Genomic DNA, 18984 nt, shown 5'->3' with positions numbered 1-18984 from the left:
TTAAAATTTGTGCCACAGCCTTAGACTAGAACCCGGTTCTTCTGCTTATTAGGCAGACGTGCTAATGACAACATTGCTGTAGCATTGTCACTAAGTCAGCTGCACAGACTACCCTTGTCTGGTGCCCTCCCTGATACAAACTTTAATTCACATCTTCAGCCCATTTCACCCTGCTCAAATTGTCAGTATTGCCGAGACTCTCTGACATTGGAATAGCACCCCAGCTTAGTACATAATGGGGAAATCCTGCCCGTACCTCAGTTGTAGGTAACCTATCGATCTGATGTTTATCTCCGATAAGGATAGAAGCTGAAGTAATGAATTAAAATTTGTGCCACAGCCAGGACTCGAACCTGGGTCTCCCGCATAATAGGCAAGTGTGCTAAACACTATACCACTGTAGAATTTTGGTTACCACAGCTGCACGCACTACCCTACTCCAGCATCTTCCATAATACAAACTGCAATCCCACTTTCAGCCCATTGTCCCCTTTGGGCTGGAGGCAGGAATTAAAGTTTGGGTTAGGGAGGGAATTGGAATACGGTAGTCTGTGCAACTCTGGTAGCCACAATGCTATGACAGTATAGTGGTTAGCACAGCAGCCTACTAAGCAGGAAACCCAGGTTCGGGTCCTGGTCGTGGCAAAAAATTTAATTCATTACTTCAGCTTCTATTGTTGTTGTTGTGGTCTTCAGTCCTGAGACTGGTTTGATGCAGCTCTCCACGCTACTCTATCCTGTGCAAGCTTCTTCATCTCCTAGTACCTACTGCAACCTACATCCTTCTCAATCTGCTTAGTGTATTCATCTCTTGGTCTCCCTCTACGATTTTTACCCTCCACACTGCCCTCCAATACTAAATTGGTGATCCCTTGATGCCTCAGAACATGTCCTACCAACCGATCCCTTCTTCTAGTCAAGTTGTGCCACAAACCTCTATTCTCCTCAATCCTATTCAATACCTCCTCATTAGTTATGTGCTCTACCCACCTAATCTTCACCATTCTTCTGTAGCACCACATTTCAAAAGCTTCTATTCTCTTCTTGTCTAAACTATTTATCGTCCATGTTTCACTTCCACAGATGGCTACACTCCATACAAATACTTTCAGAAATGACTTCCTGACACTTAAATCTATACTCGATGTTAACAAATTTCTCTTCTTCAGAAAGGCTTTCCTTGCCGTTGCCAGTCTACATTTTATATCGTCTCTACTTCGACCATCGTCAGTTATTTTGCTCCCCACTTAGCAAAACCCCTTTACTACTTTAAGTGTCTCATTTCCTAATCTAATTCCCTCAGCATCGCTCAACTTAATTCGACTACATTCCATTATCCTCGTTTCGCTTTTGTTGATGTTCATCTTATATCCTCCTTTCAAAGACACTATCCATTCCGTTCAACTGTCCTTCCAAGTCCTTTGCTATCTCTGACAGAATTAACCATACAGTAAAGCTGCATGCACTTCAGCTTCTATCCTGATCAAAGATAAAACTGAGCCAGACTCATATGTCTCCAGAAAAATATAATTCCATCAGATGAATGCATTTATTTTTGTAAAAAGTACACCCAGAATTAACAAATTCTATCTCTATGCATTAGACATAATGGCGCGAGTCAGGCCCCGGATAGACTGTTAGAAAATTCCATTCATTACAAAATAGAGTTTGCACTTCTCAGTTTTTAATACTACTACTAAGGCATCATATGTGAACAATACTTTTTTGCCTCTGCAAAGTGTGTATTCAATATTTAGTGTGCACACGTGATACCTAATGAGTCTGTGCTGTCACCTGTCGGTTGCTCGTGTCTCGAAGTTAAAAAAAAGTACCATTTTTAAATGGTATTTCAAGTACATAGGCACAATTTACTCATTGTGAAAATAAACTGCCAAAATAAAAATCTATGCTACTATAAAAAGACAAGTCATCATTTAAAGCTGTTAACAAAAATCTCAAAAAGTTCGTGACCAATTTACTTCAGATTTTTTACAGGATTCTCTAATAAACATTTGGATGGACATAGGCCGCAAAAATTTTTAACCGTACAGGTTTTCGAGAAAGAAAAGTGCTGTGCTGTCAAAATGTGCATTGTTGTTTTTCTTTGCACTTAATTTTAACTATGATAAAAGTGCATTTAAACCACTAGACACATTGTTTCTGCAATATATATTCTTCCTCCTTTTTATATATAAAGGAGAAAGAATATATATATGGGAGAAACTATATATATATATAGGGTGTTCATTTTAACTGAAGACATTAAAATATCTCAAAAATTACATATTGTATTGAAAAAAGTTATAATTCCAATTTATTTGTCTCCTGATTATTCTTTTATCTCTCTCTCTCTCTCTCTCTCTCTCTCTCTAGATTAAGACTCTACAGCAAGATTTACATACGTTTTGTCTGAAGCATTTTCTTCATTTCGTCACAGACGGTGCTGTAATTGGAGGAACAGAAATGGGTACACAATCATAATTTACAGTATGTTACTCGATGGCCCTTGAATACCCAGTGGCACATGGTCCCACACTTCCATGCTGCAAGGGTAGGACAGGCCAGTATTTCCTAACTTCTGACTGGAAACCCCATTCACAACATTGTATTCCTCCAACAGAGAACTACTCGGCGCACCACTGTGGGTGTCGCTTGAGGTGAACGATACTCTACTTTTCCAGTTAAAGTGCTCAAACGTAGTACCATCAACTTCAATATACTTAGTGATCTGCTTTTCTAATGATTGTACAATGACAGAAGCATATCTGCAGGAATGTCAGAACAGACGTTTCTGATGTGGTCAACCATGTTTTCACGGCCTGTTGGCACCTTTTAGCACACCTTATCTTTTAAACATCGCCACAGAAAGAAACTGTGACCCAGTGAGCCAGTTAATAGGGCAACCTCTGTTGATAAACTGATCAGTGTAAACACGGTCTAATCTCTCCTCGCTTCAATGGCATAATGCACTGGGCAGCCATCATGGTGAAACCACAGATGCTGTGGAATGTACAGGGAAACATCTTGCATTAGTACCGGTAGTTCCTGTTCCACAAATGTTTAATATTTGCGTCCAGTTGTCATGCCATCGATAAAATACAGATCTATGAATTTGTTCTCCACTATGCCACATCGTATGTTAACTGACCGAGGACATTTATGGTCAGCTTGTCGTAATCAGTGGAGACTGTCTACACTCCAGTAATGCATGTTATCTCAGTTAATGCTACAATGGTCCGTGCGTGTAGACTCATCAGAAAATAGTACCTCAGCAAAGAATGTAGGGGTCATTTGCATTTGTTGATGTACCCATTCACGAAACACTACCCGATCGTGGAAATCAGTGCCATGAGGTTCTTGATGCAGTGACAAGAGGTATGGATGATACTTATGACAATTCAGTATTGTGACAGTACTGCCTATGGACATATCGGAGTTGCAGTGTAACTGCCGGGTGCTGATCCGTAGACTGTAGTGCACTGCCGCTAGTACACCTATTTCATTAGCTTCTCCTATAACATGTTTGCTTCGGTCCCTTTTGCCAGTTTATACGCTGCTGTCAGACATAAAGGCATTCGCAGCCTTGTAAAAGAATGAACGAGAGCGGGCTCTCTCTGGAAAACGCTCGGCATACGAGGGAACAGCAGCCTCGATATTTCTCCTACATTCTCTGTAAATCAGGATTATTTCAGGTTTTTCTTCTGGCATCAGCCATTTACATGTCTGTTCCCCAAATGATAGGGAGGTGAGCAGGCAATAAACACTGTAAAAGTATCGTAATGTTTACAGTCGCTACCTGTTCTACGTCTACACGATACACGAGCTCCTGTGGGTGTATTGCTCAGTTACGATACATCGTAGTTAGCTACACAGCGACAGTGGTGTGTCAAGTAGTCTCCAGTTCGATATGTTGGAGGAATACAACATTGCAAATGGGGAGTACAATTAGAAGTTATGAAATACTGGCCCGTCCTACCCTCGCAGCATGGAGGTGGGTCCCACGTGCCACTGGATACTTGAGGGCCACTGAGTACCATGTCATAAATCACGACTGGGTACCAATTTCTGTTCCTCATTACAGCGCCATCTGATGTAGATTTTGACTACGTAGATTTCCCCGGCATATACGGAGTGTTCCAAAAGAAACGAGCCGGAGGCATAATTACAGAAATCAGTACCCGTATGTTAGAAGCATTGACCCTAGCTGTTGAGACACTTGTCCCACTGTGACACAAGGCAGTGAATGGCTGCCTCATAAAATTCCTGGGACTGTGTTGTTAACCAGTTCTGCACGTACAGCTGGATGTCGCCGTCCACACGAGTGCAGGAAAGGTTATTCTGACATTCTTCTTTGACCAAGATGGCCCTCGTCTGATTCACTTCCTGCAACACAGGACAACAGTGAATGCCCAGTGTTACTCACAAGCCTTGACCACCCATTGCCAAGCTATCAAACCAAAACGACCAGGCAATCTCACCAGTGGGGTCATTCTGCTCCACGACAATGCAAAGCCTCATACGGCCAACACAATCGTGGCACTCCTGCAGAAATTCAAGTGGGAGGTTCTCGGCCACCCTCCATACAGTCCAGACCTCTCTCTCTGTGATTACGTTTGGTCTCCTTAAAAAGGGTCTGAGGGGCAAACGATTCACCTCAGATGATGATGTACGTGCAGAACTGTTTAACATCACAGCCCCGGGAATTTTATGAGACAGCCATTCACTGCCTTGTATCACAGTAGGACAAGTGTCTCAGCAGCCAGGGTCAATATCTCTAACACATAGGTACTGGTTTCTGAAATTACACCTCTGGTTCATTTCTTTCTGAACGCCCCTTATATTAACAGATCAAATTCTTGCCAGGTCTCCAGCTGGATTAAACAGTCATCTGTACACAATATTTCCACGATCTACTTGGCCGCCATCATATGGTGAGAAAAGCTAAGCCACTGTCACCGATAACTGATTCAAACTGTGAACGACATAACCTTTATATGCAGCATATAAAGGTTCCATCATTCATGGTTTGAATCAGTTATCGGGGAGAGCAGCTTAGCTTTCCTCACCTGATGATGGCACCCAAGTGGACCACAGAAATAGTGTGTGCAGATAACATTTTGATTCAGCTAAAGACCCGACAGGAATTTGATGATGTAGATTTTGCTGTAGAATCGTAATCTGCAATGAAAGTCAGGGGTTCCCATTAAATATTTCAAAGTGTCCCTGGCCACCCATGCATTAGGTGGCATTGGGGGTTGAGTGTGGCATCAACAGATGTCTCCCTGCGAGAGAAACAAATTGGAATTACAACTTTTTTTGATTGGATGTGTAGTTTGAGGTATTTTGGTTGCTTGGTTGATTTGGTGGGAGGGACCAAACAGCGAGGTCATCAGTCCCACTGGATTAGGGAAGGAAGTCAGCCATGTTCTTTTGAAGGAGTCATCCCAGTATTTGTCTCAGGTGATTTAGAGAAATTACAAAAAACCCAACTCAGGATGGCCGGATGCGGGTTTGAACCGTCACCCTCCCAAACGTGAGTCCAGTGTGATAACCACTGGGCCACCTCACTTGGTACTATGTGCTGCTTTGTTTTCTTTATCACAGTCAGTTTTAACAGGAAATGTGAAAGCTGTCTGTTGGCTTATTGCCTTATGATCAGAATACTGCTACAAAATCTTTATCAAATGAAACTTCATAATCCTACTCATTTGCAGATGCAAACAGTGTAAAATACTGTCACTGAAGCTACCATCGTCACAGATCTAGCAGCAGGAGAGATCCCAACCAATGTACCCATTTATTTCAAATGATTTCAATTCCAAATCAAGTTTTCATTGGCTATAAACAAGGCTCTAGTTCAGAAATTAAGAAAGAGGGGGTAGGGGAATGGAGATGAACAGAGAGTGGGGGTTGGGAAGGAGGAACTGGACATACAGAGAGAGTGATAGGGGAGGAGAGAGAGGGGTGGAGGAGGTGGAGAGGGGAGGAAGGGGGGGGAGAGAGAGGGGGGGGGGGGATCAGGACATATATCCAGTTCCCAAATTTATCAATTGCAAGGTACTGTCGGGTTCGCTAGTCTCTGTACTAAACATCTTTGTGAACAACGCACACAGACACATGGTTATTCAAGAAGGAATAGATTTCAAAAATTTATTTCTCACAAATTGCAAAGGGCAGAAGCACAATTCCAATGTCACTGGACAGAGAAAGGTTAAGATTTGAAGTTTCAAACAGTTATGCACCCAAGGTGAGCACAATATATTACATGACAAACATCAGAAAGGCATCTCGTTTTTTGTCACACACAAATTGGCTGTCTCTAGTTATTGAACTCATTGTTTTGACAATTTGACATCTTACACCTTGAAGAGCAGCAGGCATACTTAGGACAAAAACATGGTCTTTCATGGGCCCCCACAGGTAAAAATCACAGGGCATTATGTCCATTGACCTGAATGACCACCAATGATGAAACTGATATCTGATCCTCCCCCAATCCAGCATTCAGGAATGGTGTGATTCAGTAATGTCAAATGTTGTTTGAGAAGTGACACATCTTGCACAAAGCTGATGTTAATGAAAATCACTTGGTTGGGGAAACAAGCCGTTATCTAGACCATATGGATGTGACATTCCTGTGACGTGTTTTCAGAAGAAAATATGGGTTGGCCATAAACTTTGTTTTCAGATATTACACAGATGATGATGATGAACCTTGGTGTGTGTCCTTTGTGTGGAGTAATTACAATAGGATTTCACTCACCCAAAATCTAACATTGTGTTGATTAACTATACTGGAGACATGGAAAGTGGATTTATCTAAAACAATTATTTGTTTGGAACTGTGTCTTCTTCCAAATCCTCTAGAATAGCAGTACACAATTTGTAACTTTTGGTGTGGTCATTAGGATACAGTGCATGGATTAACAGCAATCTGCATGGCTCATGATGCAGGTGGTGTTTAGGTTCATTTCTTGTAGCTCCTTTTGTAATTCATATGGATAGAAACTATATTTTGATTTGATGTATGGCAACGACTCGCACCTCCCCGTATGCAGACACAACCATCAATCCCATTCATAAATGCACATTACATATTAACAACAGACTGATTTTGCCAACCGCAGCACACACAACTATTATCACTGTGGTGTCGATTGAACTCCTATGTGGACTCTTCAAATCTTTCTACTTTTCTCAGTTTAGGAGTGTCTGAGTTGCATTTCTACTTCTGTAATTTGTGAGGGGTGAATTCTAGAATTCTGCTCCTTCTTTTTGAATAATCCTGCATTTAGGCATGTTATCAAAAAACACACAACAGGTGTGAGGCTGACTGCTGGGCATTCATTAATGGGCAATACCAAGAAAATGATCTGCACACTGGGAAATGCCCGTACTAGTACTGGAGAAATTGTGTGAGAGAACTGGATGTGGCGGCAGCATTTCCTATAACACAGCTACTACACTTAACATGCCAACTGACTGCTGCAGTTCAGTTGGGGCTTGCTCAGCTGACAAAATCCAGTAAATTAATACCCTGTTAATTTCAGAATATACCGATTTTGGTGGAATAAATATGTATTTAAGGGTGAATTATTTTTCCATATCTGAAATCTGTCACACTGTCCTGAATAGTAGCAAAGGGTATGAGCCAGTATTACTATTAACATTATTGTATTTAAAGTATCAATTTTGTAAATAAAAACCACTTTCTCTTGCTGCACTGAATTTTATTTCCCCAGACGTGTTTCACCTTTTCTACTTTAAGGCATCTTCAAAGGGATCTAGGATGATACAGTTTTGTATTGACATGTGTGACTCACAAGTTTCCGAAGTGGCGTCAACTAAAAAGCACTTGCAATATGGCAGCCGGTCTTCCCCGCATGGGGCCTCCCGGCTAACAATGCCATACGATAATTTCATTTTTTTTTTTGTAGATTATAAAACAATCCACTTCTTGTTTTTTATGTGAATGAGTGATTACTTACAGTACTTACCTCCTGGAGGTCCAGCATGTGACCAGATGAGGGGAAACACTGATGCCAATCAAAAACGTGAAGAACTGTAAGTAATCATTTATTTTAAATAAAAAATGAGATGCGAACTATTTCATAATCTACAAAAACACATATAAAAAAAACTGTATCATTCTAGATCCCACTGAAGATGTCTTAAAGTAAAAAAAGGTAAGACACATCTGGGAAAATAAAATACAGTGCAGTAAGAAACTGCAATTTTTATTTACAAAACAAATATTTCAGTGCTTGCTGTGCAGGATGGCCACACAGACAAACTTGTTAAAGTAGAGGTATTTATTAATTTTGTTAGTTTTAATCCTTTAGAATCGTGCCCGACTTGTCCTAATTTTCATGTGATTCTTTAACTTGTCCTGGAGTATTTCTTGCTCGAACAGTCCACGAGTGTACTGCTGGTCCATAGTGTCCAACAGGCACAATATTTCGGCAATCAGACATGTGGCCATTGTCAGGTGCACTGACAAACTGAGTTCCTGAGAGCGGGCAGCCGTCCTAAATTCCCTTCCCCCATGAGGCGTTCTCTCCGCTGTCTGCGCCCGCAGCCGCGCGTCGGCGGTCGCCAAGAGGCTGGCGTTGGCGTCTGTGGTGGCGTCGGTGTAACTGCCTCGTCCGCCCTGGTCGCTCTTCATTTTCTTTGCCGAGCCTCTTTTTAATTAGGCTCGGTGCTGGTTCCCATGCCTTGCTGAGGTTATAGCCGCAATCTCTGTTGATGAGTCCGTCCCTGGTACGAATTTCGATAGCCTCTCTAACGACACTGTCCCAGTATTTAGATGTCTGTGCCAAGACCCTTGTATGTTGGTAGTCCATTTCGTGATTTTCGGACAAACAGTGCTCTGCAACTGCCAACTTGTTGGGGTACGTAAGTCGAGTGTGTCTCTGATGTTCTCGGCAACGATCTTCGACGGTGCGCACTGTCTGTCCAATGTAAGTCTTCCCACACTCACAGGGAATCTGGTATATGCCGGTCTTCCGCAAACCGAGATCGTCTTTGACACTTCCCAATAATGTTCGTGTTTTTTTGGGCGGGCAAAAGACAGTTCCTACTCGGAACTACTATCGAAATTCGTACCAGGGACAGACTCATCAATAGAGATTGCAGCTATAATCTCAGCAAGGCATGGGAACCAGCAATGAGTCTAATTAAAAAGAGACTCAGCAAAGAAAACGAAGAAGCGACCAGGGCGGACGAGGCAGTTACACCGACACCACCACAGACGCTGACGCCAGCCTCTCAACGACCGCCGACCTGCGGCCGTAGGCGTGGGTGCGGACCGCGGATAGAACGTCTCGTGGGGGAGGGGATTTAGGGATTTAGGACGGCTGCCTGCCCTCAGGAGCTCAGTTCGTCAGCACACCTGACAATGGCCACATGTCTGATTGCCGAAATATTATGCCCGTTGGACAATATGGACTGGCAGTACACCCATGGACTGTTCGTGTCCTAATTTTGATTCTGGTATCAGTACTGTGACCATTAAGTGTGTACCTACAGCCAGACCTATCCTGCACTGCTGTCTATAGATACTCCAGTTGTTTAACAATGCTCCCCTTTCATCCAGTTGTTCCCTGTCTAGCACGTTGTGTCCCCTACCTTCTTCGTCAATGTCTTGTCAACCATCCTCATGAAGTACTTGGCAAATGTCAGTCTTCTCTTTTGTAGGGGCCTTAAATTGGTTATACACTCTCATACAGCATCAGGCTTGATCTGTTGGTCCAAATGCCACTTCATTTTCTTTGTACCACAAATGTTTCTCGAGACCTTCTGTTCCTCATCCTCCAGCCAAATGCACGCTCTCTCACCATGGTGAATGTCTCCATAGTATACGATGCAGAATTTCTCATTGCTGACATATAATGACTCAGTCTGGCTTTCCTGGACAGGTTTTTCTTTTAAACAGCTTGTATTTGCAACATATCATAGTTTCTGTAGTGTTTGGGACCTGTCTATTATGCACTTGTCGGTTTGTAACTTTCCCGTTACGTTTTCCCAAGGTAACGAAAGCTGTTCACATTCCCCACTACTTGTCCTTCAACCTTCCAGTTCATCTCTACATTCATGACCTCTGCCTTACTCTACACTAGCTTCTGGCTGGCTTTTGCTGCAACAACAGCAAGAGTTTTCCAGTGCCATTTGTGCACCTTTTTCGTTCTCACGTAGCAGTGCCATATCATCGGCAAAGCCTAGGTAGTCTACCATGGTTTTGTTTTATTTTGTACACAGTTTCCTCAATGAAATCCTTTCTTTATTTAAATATTTCCAACACTAAGCTTCACTACTCGACCCTAGCAGTTGTGCCCATCAAGGTGTCCTTCGCACCAAGGGGCATTCAATAAGTAATGCAATACTTTTTTTCTGAAAGCAGGTTGGTTTTATTCAGTATTCCAATACACCACATTATTCTCAGTCTTTCGGCAACAAAACCCTATTTTTCAACAATTTCCATTCAACCTCAAATACCCCAATAGACACTCCAACAGCATAACCAGCTGAATGAAACACTTCTATATTAATTTAGACTAAGACATTTTATCTTTAAGTGACATCTGTATGCACAAACATCTGACAACATGCAGTACATGCTCGAAATGGGTTGCAGTGTGTTGAATCGGCGGTAGTCAAACTTTTTTACTCGAGATCAAATACTGAAATTGGAGGGGAGGGGGGGTCACCTTGGTCTGCATATGTGCCAATCCTATTATAAATTGATAAACTACATAACTTAGTATGTTGTTAGACCTCAACAGAATGACTACAGAAAGGGCATGATAAGTTGGCCATCAAGTTGCAAGTATAGACTGTTTGAAGTCTGCACCATTTGGAACACTTCGTGTTGAGTGTTCTCTGTTAAATGTAAACATTCATACCTGGAAATGTCACAGTTAATTAAATGTTCTGGGCTGTTATGCCATGATTGAATGGATTTCACCTTAAAACCATTCAACCACAGCATAATAGCCCAGAACAATTTATTACTTGTGACTGTTCTCTGTTTCAGACTATTACCACCCTCAGGACTCTGAAGCTGTCAGATTGTAATAGCCTGACAAAGTGTTATGTTTCTTTTAAAAATTGCCTCCAAAATTCAGGTGCGTCTTATACTTGAAATTAATATAAAAATGTCAAATGTCTGATTTAAAATTCCCAGCAATCATAAAAATTGTCATATATTCAATGCCACAGTAAACCTATCTCCATCTGGCAACACTGGAATATACTAGCAGCAGTAGTGCACTGATGATACGAACACGAGTTGCGGGGATTCACAAGCTTGCTAACACTGTTTCCCTCCTGCCCTGCCATCACAAACCCAGAACACTGTCTAGCCTATGATGCATCACTGCAGTCTGCAGTGCCAGTGAACTTGATTTGAAAGTGATTTGTGTTATCGGTAACAGTACAATATTTTTCTTAGCAGCTAATCTCGTAATGGAAAAAATTAAGATATTCGTGTGATGTAGGCTGTAAATTGAAAGTAATAGCACATGCAGAAGAACATGGAAACAGAGCAGCTGAGTGGAATTTCAGCCCTCCACCAACAGAAAAAAACCATTCGTGATTGGGGCTACTAAAGGAGAACTGAAAAAAATGAGAAAGACTAAATGTGCAGATAGAAGACTAAATACAAAATGGCTGAAAGTAGAAGGTGATGTACTGAAATAGATTCAAGGACACCATCAAAATGGGATTGGAATTAATACAAAAATGATTCAACAGTCATAAGTGGAACTTAAAAAGACTTTAAGGGTGGAGTTAGTTGGTGCTATACGTTTATGAAGTGTCGAGGACTTGGCATGTGAACCAAAACACAATATTTCAGAAAATGCCAAAAGAGTATGAGGCGAAAATATTACCTTTCCATTGCTTTATTATTCAATAGTAAAAGAAAACCAGAATGGAACTAAGTGAAATACTGAATATGGACGAAACTCCTCAGGCATTTTATGTGCCATGTAACAGAGGTGCTGCCATGAAAGGGGCTAAAAACTAACTATAAAATTAAGTGGACATGAAAAATGCACTACACTGTTGTCCTTTCACATTGTGCTGGCAGCAATAAACTTAATCCAATGGCCTTCAACAATCATTTTCAAGAGCAAAACAGTGAAAAAACCTTCTGAAATACTGCCAGGTGGTGGTGTTCACATACATGACAAGGGTTGGATGGACGGGGCTGGTATGAAATTACGGACTACTGGTAACATAGTGTGGGAGAGAAGGAAAGGTGCTTTATCAAAGAAGAGTTCTGTTCTTGTGCTAAATCAGTTTAGTAGTCATTTGAAAAATTCTTTGAAAAAGAAATGAGACAGAGAAATACAGAGATTGCTGTTATTCTGGGAGAACTTACTTCATAACTACAATCTCTCTATGTCTCAATAAAGAAACTATTTAAAGTGTTTATGAGAGAGGAATGGAACAAATGGATGATGAATGAAAGCCAACATGAATTCATGCTGAAGGGAGCTTTAAAATGAGGTACAGTCAAACAAGTGTGTCAGTGTACAAAACAGTCATGGTCTAGAGTGAGAGAAGATATAATTGTTAAATAAGTGCTGCATAAGTAATGCTCTCGATGGCAGTGAAGACCATCTAACATATGAAGAGGGCAACACTGATAATGAGGAGGAGGAGGAGGAGGAGGAGGAGGAGGAGTAGTAGTAGTAGTAGTAGAAGAAGAAGAAGAAGAAGAAGAAGAAGAAGAAAGTTCAGATGACAATTCTCAGGGATTTTAGAGCTCAGTTCAGTTTCATAAACTAAGAATTTTTTTAGCCTGGCTTTGCAATCTAATAATAAAAATGGCAAAAAATGTTATTTTCTTAAGAAACTGCTTAAAAATTAAGATGCATCTTACAGACTGTAGTGTCTTATAGTCCAGCAAATACAGTAATAACATTAATTTTACCTAAATTTAAATGCATTATGCAATAGAAGACACTGTTAAAAATGTTTACTAAGGCTGTGAATGTCATTCTTCTTTTACTCATTATGTTGCATTACAACAGCCTTAACCTCATGTCATACTCCCTGTTACCAATATGTACTGCATTTGAAGGTGAATGTCTCCGTAATATGCATTCACAAAACTGTGTTACTGCCAAATGAAATTTATACCATAGTAGCTGATCAGTATGACACATGACGTACACATGTGTCCATGAGTTCTCAACACTAGAAAACAAAATGACAAACAAGAAAACATTCCCCCTACAATACTCTGTAAGCTCGCATTGGCTATCTGCCCCTGAGATAAGTGACCAGCTTCACTTAGCTCATGGCCAAATCAAATTCATCAGCCTCAATTAAAATTAAGCACCTCTTAAAATATTATGGTCCTTGTAATTATTTTGTTTTATCACTGACCAGAAAAACTATCTTCTGAAGAAGTGCTTAATTTTTTTTTATTTTTTGCTAGTCCGTTATTATAAAATACGGCTGACAACTGCAGGCTGGCGAAATACTCACTTTGGGCCACATGCAGGGTGCAGTTTAACGATCACTGTGTTAAATTAAACAAAGTGGAGTAAAAAAATGTAACCGGCATCAGAAAAAACAAAATAACTAGTTGATAGCAATATTTGTTAAACTTTATGATTTAAAAATGATTTAAGTAGTGTTAAAATGGGCATGTTTTATAGTCTATAAACACACTGCAACACACTGTGTGTGTACTACAAATAAAGAAAAGCTAAGGAATGCAAAATTTGTAGATGACGAACAGGTCTAATACCGACTGTTGTACAGTACAGAAATAAACTGAGTAAAAGCATTAAACATAATGGATCAAATAATGGTATGATCACGGAAGATTTGAATTAGTGGTACCAAACATTACTGCAGATGTTTAAAGAGTTACACAATTTTATTAACCTCCAAATTTCTTAAAAGTACCTAAGCAATAATTAGATGTCCACCGTAACAGGAAGAGCAGTATTAGTTGTAAATTTTTAATCTGTTTATTGCACATCAGTTTCACCTACTGTATAGCTATCTTCCGTGCAATTATATCCAAGCCATGGTGACTCATCATAAACAAAATTGTACATGGTACCATCGACATTGCACATGACAAACAATTAGTTTAACTGTTTGTTATCTGTAAGGTCAAGTGGTACCATGCGGGATTTTATTTATGGTGAGTCGTCATGACTTGGATATAATTGCAGTAATTTTAACGTAATTGAACTATGTCAGTATGTTGCGTTATGTCAGTATGTTGCGTTTTTAACTTAGTGTCCTCCATGTCATAGATTCCACACTAATACGCTTATTGGCTTGTTGCTCAATCAGCCTTATGGTCTTGATATTCATTCATTATGGTGTAAGAATGAGTGAAGGGGAGAGGATGAGAGAGAGCATGGGGAGGGAGTGGGGTTGGTTATTTAGCTTGCTTGGTCCCCAGTTTTGATCTTCCCATATTTATGTCTTTTGTTTTCACTTATTGTGCTTTTTTATGGTTTCTTCTCATAGTGCACCACTGCACTATTTGTCCCACTGTCCTGTTTTATTTATTTTGACTACTTCCCTTTTCAGGGGTTTGATTTTTTACTACGAGCCTTGGGGGTGTCTTGGTGTGACAGTGTGAACTATTGTCAGTACATTTTAATTCTGATTTTTTTTTCTGCCTGTTCAAAGGCTTTAAATAGATCTACTAAAATATTTAAAAAAATCTCCTTAAAAATTCTCACAAAAATTTTTCTTTTAAAAAGATTCATATGCTATTTTGATCATATGTATTACATGAAATCCTTTACTTCCTATGTAGTTCACTTAAAGATGTTTTAACACAGTGAAACCAGTTGTGACAATAAAAAAAAATCACCAATTACAGCTGTCTTGCAGTTCATTTTACTCCATTCACTATGAATTGCCCTGAAGATAACTACAGATAGCTGAAATCTATCTGCAATAAACAGATTAAAAACCTTCATTATCTTAAATCTCATTAATTTGGTTGTGGCGCACACTGTTCCTGATTGAAACAAACCTAAGTAATTAGATTTATTTTCAACTTTTTGTATCCAGTGGGTACCTATGCGTACAAGAGAATGAAATGTGCTGAATGTCCACCTGTCACAACAAAAATCCTACACAAGATATTATGTAATGTGAAAATATTGACTACATATATAGAGGGTATACCAATCAAAAGTCAACTTGATGAGGATTTAAAACAGTGATATGAGGAGAGGTTACAAGACTCACTTTTTTCCAGCCATTGTCCATTTTATGCGTATGGACTTGAGGGTGTTCCTCTTGGCATTCAGAAAGCACCTCAGATCGTCCATATCGACAGTTGTGGATCTCAAGTCGACCTCAGCCAGTTGCGGGCACCCATCCCCCAAGGGTCGCAGTACGGGAGTGCTTTTTGTGAAGCGTAGGACTACATTCAGCACACGGAGGTGCTGCAGATGAGACACTGCCTCCGAAAATTTCTCCGACTTCAGCAGCTCACTGGGTATCCTCAGCGTGTGTATTCTGGAGCACTTCTCAACCAAATTCTTCAGCACCTGCAACCGGACAACAATTTCCCTACTAAACAAGCATTTCCGAACAGAGGAATGAGAAACCTCGAGAGGAAAGAAGCGCCTGTACTAGTCATTTAAGCAGATGTTTTCTGTTTGTTCTGATGCTTATAACTAGTTTCCCCGCAATACGAGTTCCAAAATAGCATTGCAGATGGATCACTCCAGCAAAGAAAAGTAAAGCAGTATTAGTGGTGAATAAAAGACATGCAGCCACCACAGTCACAGCCACCAAACTGACTACTTGCCATGTAAGAGACAGGCTGGTATTCACTATCAACAGGTTTGTCTCATCTGACACAGGTAGTCCAACCACCCTTGTTCTTTTCCAATCCGTGCAAATACTCTGTCCGAACGACCTACAGTTCAAGACAAGCTAACTTAACCTTGCTTCCTTGTTGACTTTGCCCTCCCACTAACCGTACACACATCAGAGCAAAATTTTTGCCGGGAAAAAAATACTCAGTAATGGAGCAGAATGGAAATATACAGGGTGCATCAAAAAAATTTATACACACTTTGAACTGTCATAGACAATTTATTTCCCATTCTACAAGGTTAAATATCTGTGAGAAAGTAATGTTATGTTTCTTCAACAGGTGGCAGCAGTGGCAAGGAAGTAACTGCAACATGGCGGACGTGCGTTTGAGCTTTGAAGCGCAGAAGCAGATAATTAAGTGGTACTGGAAGTTTGAGAATGTAGCTGCAGTTCAAAGGCAGTGGAAAAGTGAGTATGGTACAGAACCACCTTCGAGGTTAACAATTACACATCTATGAGACAAATTCAAAATTCGTGCAACAGTGTGTGATGTGCATAAAGGTCGATTAGGGTGACCTCATACAGCTACAGGTGACGATTCCACAACTGCAGTCTCGGAACTGTTTCAGCGTTCACCTCAAAAATCTTCAAGGCAAGCGGCACTTGAGAGTAATGTAAGTATCTAGTAGTGTGCTACACATTCTGAAGATAGGCAAGTTTCATGTGTACATTCCGAGGCTGGTGCAACAGCTAAGTGACGACGATACAGATCGGAGGTTAGAATTTTGTGAATGGGTTCGGGAGGTGGTGAGACGTGAACCGGGATTTATGGGTAGCATAATTTGGTCGGATGAAGCACAATTCGAACTCAATGGAGATGTCAATAGGCACAATTGTGTGTACTGGGCTGAAGATAATCCTCACATTACAGGTGGAAAAGGCTGTGAATTTGCTTGGTGTAAATGTGTGGTGTGATTTGTCTGCAAGGGGACTCATTGGGTCTTTCCGCTTTGAAGGTACTGTTACTGGAGAAACGTACCTAACAATGCTTGCTGACTCCATATTCCCTGCCATTCGGGCATTATACGGTAATGATGAGTTTTATTTCTAACAAGATGGCGCCCCACCGCACTAAACAAGATGGCGCCCCACCGCACTATCATAGGGACGTACGAGCATACCTGGATCACAATGTGCCAGGCCAGTGGATAGGACGCAGGGGCACGCTCTCCAGACCTCACGCTGCTGGATTTCTTCTTATGGGGCACAGTAAAAGATGAGGTGTACAAACATACACCACGTAATCTGGACACACTTTGGAATGAGATTCAGGCGGTGTGCACAGAAATCTCATTGGACACTTTGGTACGATGTATGGAATCAGTGGTGACTCGTACTCAGAACTGTATTGATGCTGAAGGCCACCAGTTTGAACATTAATCACATTTGCAAAGTACATTTATTTTTCCAATTGGACTTTAAGCTTTCCATTTCCAGAAATTTAACATTGTAGAACAGGAAATAAATTTTCTATGATGCTTCAAAGTGTGTATACATTTTTTTGACGCACCCTGTACTTATTTCAGAAAGAGGTTTCCACAACGATAGTAATCACTGGAAAATGTGTTTAGCATCTGGGTCATTGAGTATCAAATGTGGTGCAGCTGGGGTCACAATAGCATATGTCTATGGTCCCTAGGTGACATACTAAAATGAAGTTTCTAATTCAATGCAATCAAAAGATCCAGCCACTTATGTTCGATATTTTGATACTTGCAAACTCACTCATCAAAACATATAGGGTCTTCCCATTCACCTGGAATCGTGACATTTAGCAAGAAGCAAGGTTTCACAGTACAAGTATATGGAAAAAACCAAAACTGTTAATTTATAGCTATATCACGTGAACAATTTTTTTTTTTCATCATTTGCTATGTGTCATCTCTCTGCCCATCTGTCTGTTAAGATGCCTTTTCCTCAGGAGTAGATAGAGGTATTAGGCTGAAATTTAAGTAACATGCTAAGGTCTATGGACCCTCAGTGATGCAAAAAAAAAAAATAAAGGTTTTATGTCAATGCAATCAAACGATATGGCCATTCATGTCAGATATTTTGATACTTGCATGCTCGCCCCTTGAAACCTATAGGGTTGACCTAGAATCATGAAATTTTGTGAGAAGCAAGGTTTCACAGTGCAAGTAAAGGAAGAAAAAACAGAAAAATTTTATTTTTTAATTAAATCACACGAAAAGAAATTTTTTTGTCTTAAAATTAAAACATTTCGGAAAGTCTTGGAATTCCCGGGATCAGTATCTTTCCAGTATCAATGTCGAGAACAGGCAAAAATCCTAAAGATCCTCAATCCTTGTGTTGGATCAATTGTCTTTATACATAACTATGTTTATACAGAACTCTCAGAATGTAAGTCCTACTCGCAGCTGGCCAGTTTATATTACAATTAGGATTTAGAGCTTGTAACAACTGCAAATAATAAGGAGGTAGTTGGCAGTGTCTCCTTAAGTCCCCACACAGAACACACTGAAATTGCTGATTCACGACTAGCCTTCCAAACTAATTTCTTGTGGCTTGCACATAAGATTCTCATTCATTCAAGATGTTCTTTAGTCACTCTTGGTCATTCCATACTCTTCCCTTTGTGCACAGGTATACAAACAAAACTGTGTGAGTTGCACTTTCATTTGGTGTATTATTTATAACTGTAAGTTGAATGTAATAAATGCTACAAAACATTCATTTTCAAACAACCTGTATTAAATTAATGAAACTTCAGACAGATTTTCTACAGTAAAATATTAGAGCATAAAACATTCACCAACATTCTGATTGATTATTCAAAGATTTGCAACTAATTACTGTCAATAATTGCATGTAATTAGAATTCTATTATTCCCAAAAATTATTTGTGAAAATGTTGTCTTTGGTGCCACTGAAGATAAATCAGTGTCTTTTACAATTAAAGACATAAATACTATCTTTTAGTAAGTATCCAGACACCCAAATATAATACAGAATTAATGACTAGATATCACGTGTGATGGACCCTCGGACCGTCACCACCCTCTTGTAGCCCAACGGTTGATCTATTAACTATGAAGCAAATTAATAATTTTCATAGCACTTCACACACTGAGATAGAGATACACTGCG

The 18984-nt window shown here is 40.2% G+C and overlaps 1 protein-coding gene across 3 annotated transcripts in view; it reads right to left on the bottom strand.

Moving 5' to 3' along the window:
• The window catches only part of LOC126215245 (F-box/LRR-repeat protein fbxl-1-like), a 70532-nt gene that overhangs the window by 31943 nt on the left and 19605 nt on the right, over positions 1–18984 (bottom strand). For all 3 annotated transcript variants that reach the window (XR_007542111.1, XM_049941912.1, XM_049941913.1), the window contains exon 4: positions 15238–15542. Coding sequence is in view for 2 of the 3 variants with exons in the window: in XM_049941912.1 (XP_049797869.1) it covers positions 15238–15542 (305 nt within the window). In the remaining variant the exon portion in view is untranslated. The remainder of the gene's footprint in view (positions 1–15237; positions 15543–18984) is intronic.

This window comes from Schistocerca nitens, chromosome 12 (assembly GCF_023898315.1).
Source record: "Schistocerca nitens isolate TAMUIC-IGC-003100 chromosome 12, iqSchNite1.1, whole genome shotgun sequence".
Taxonomy (NCBI): Eukaryota; Metazoa; Arthropoda; class Insecta; order Orthoptera; family Acrididae; genus Schistocerca; species Schistocerca nitens.
This window is presented reverse-complemented; position numbering and strand designations above follow the sequence as displayed.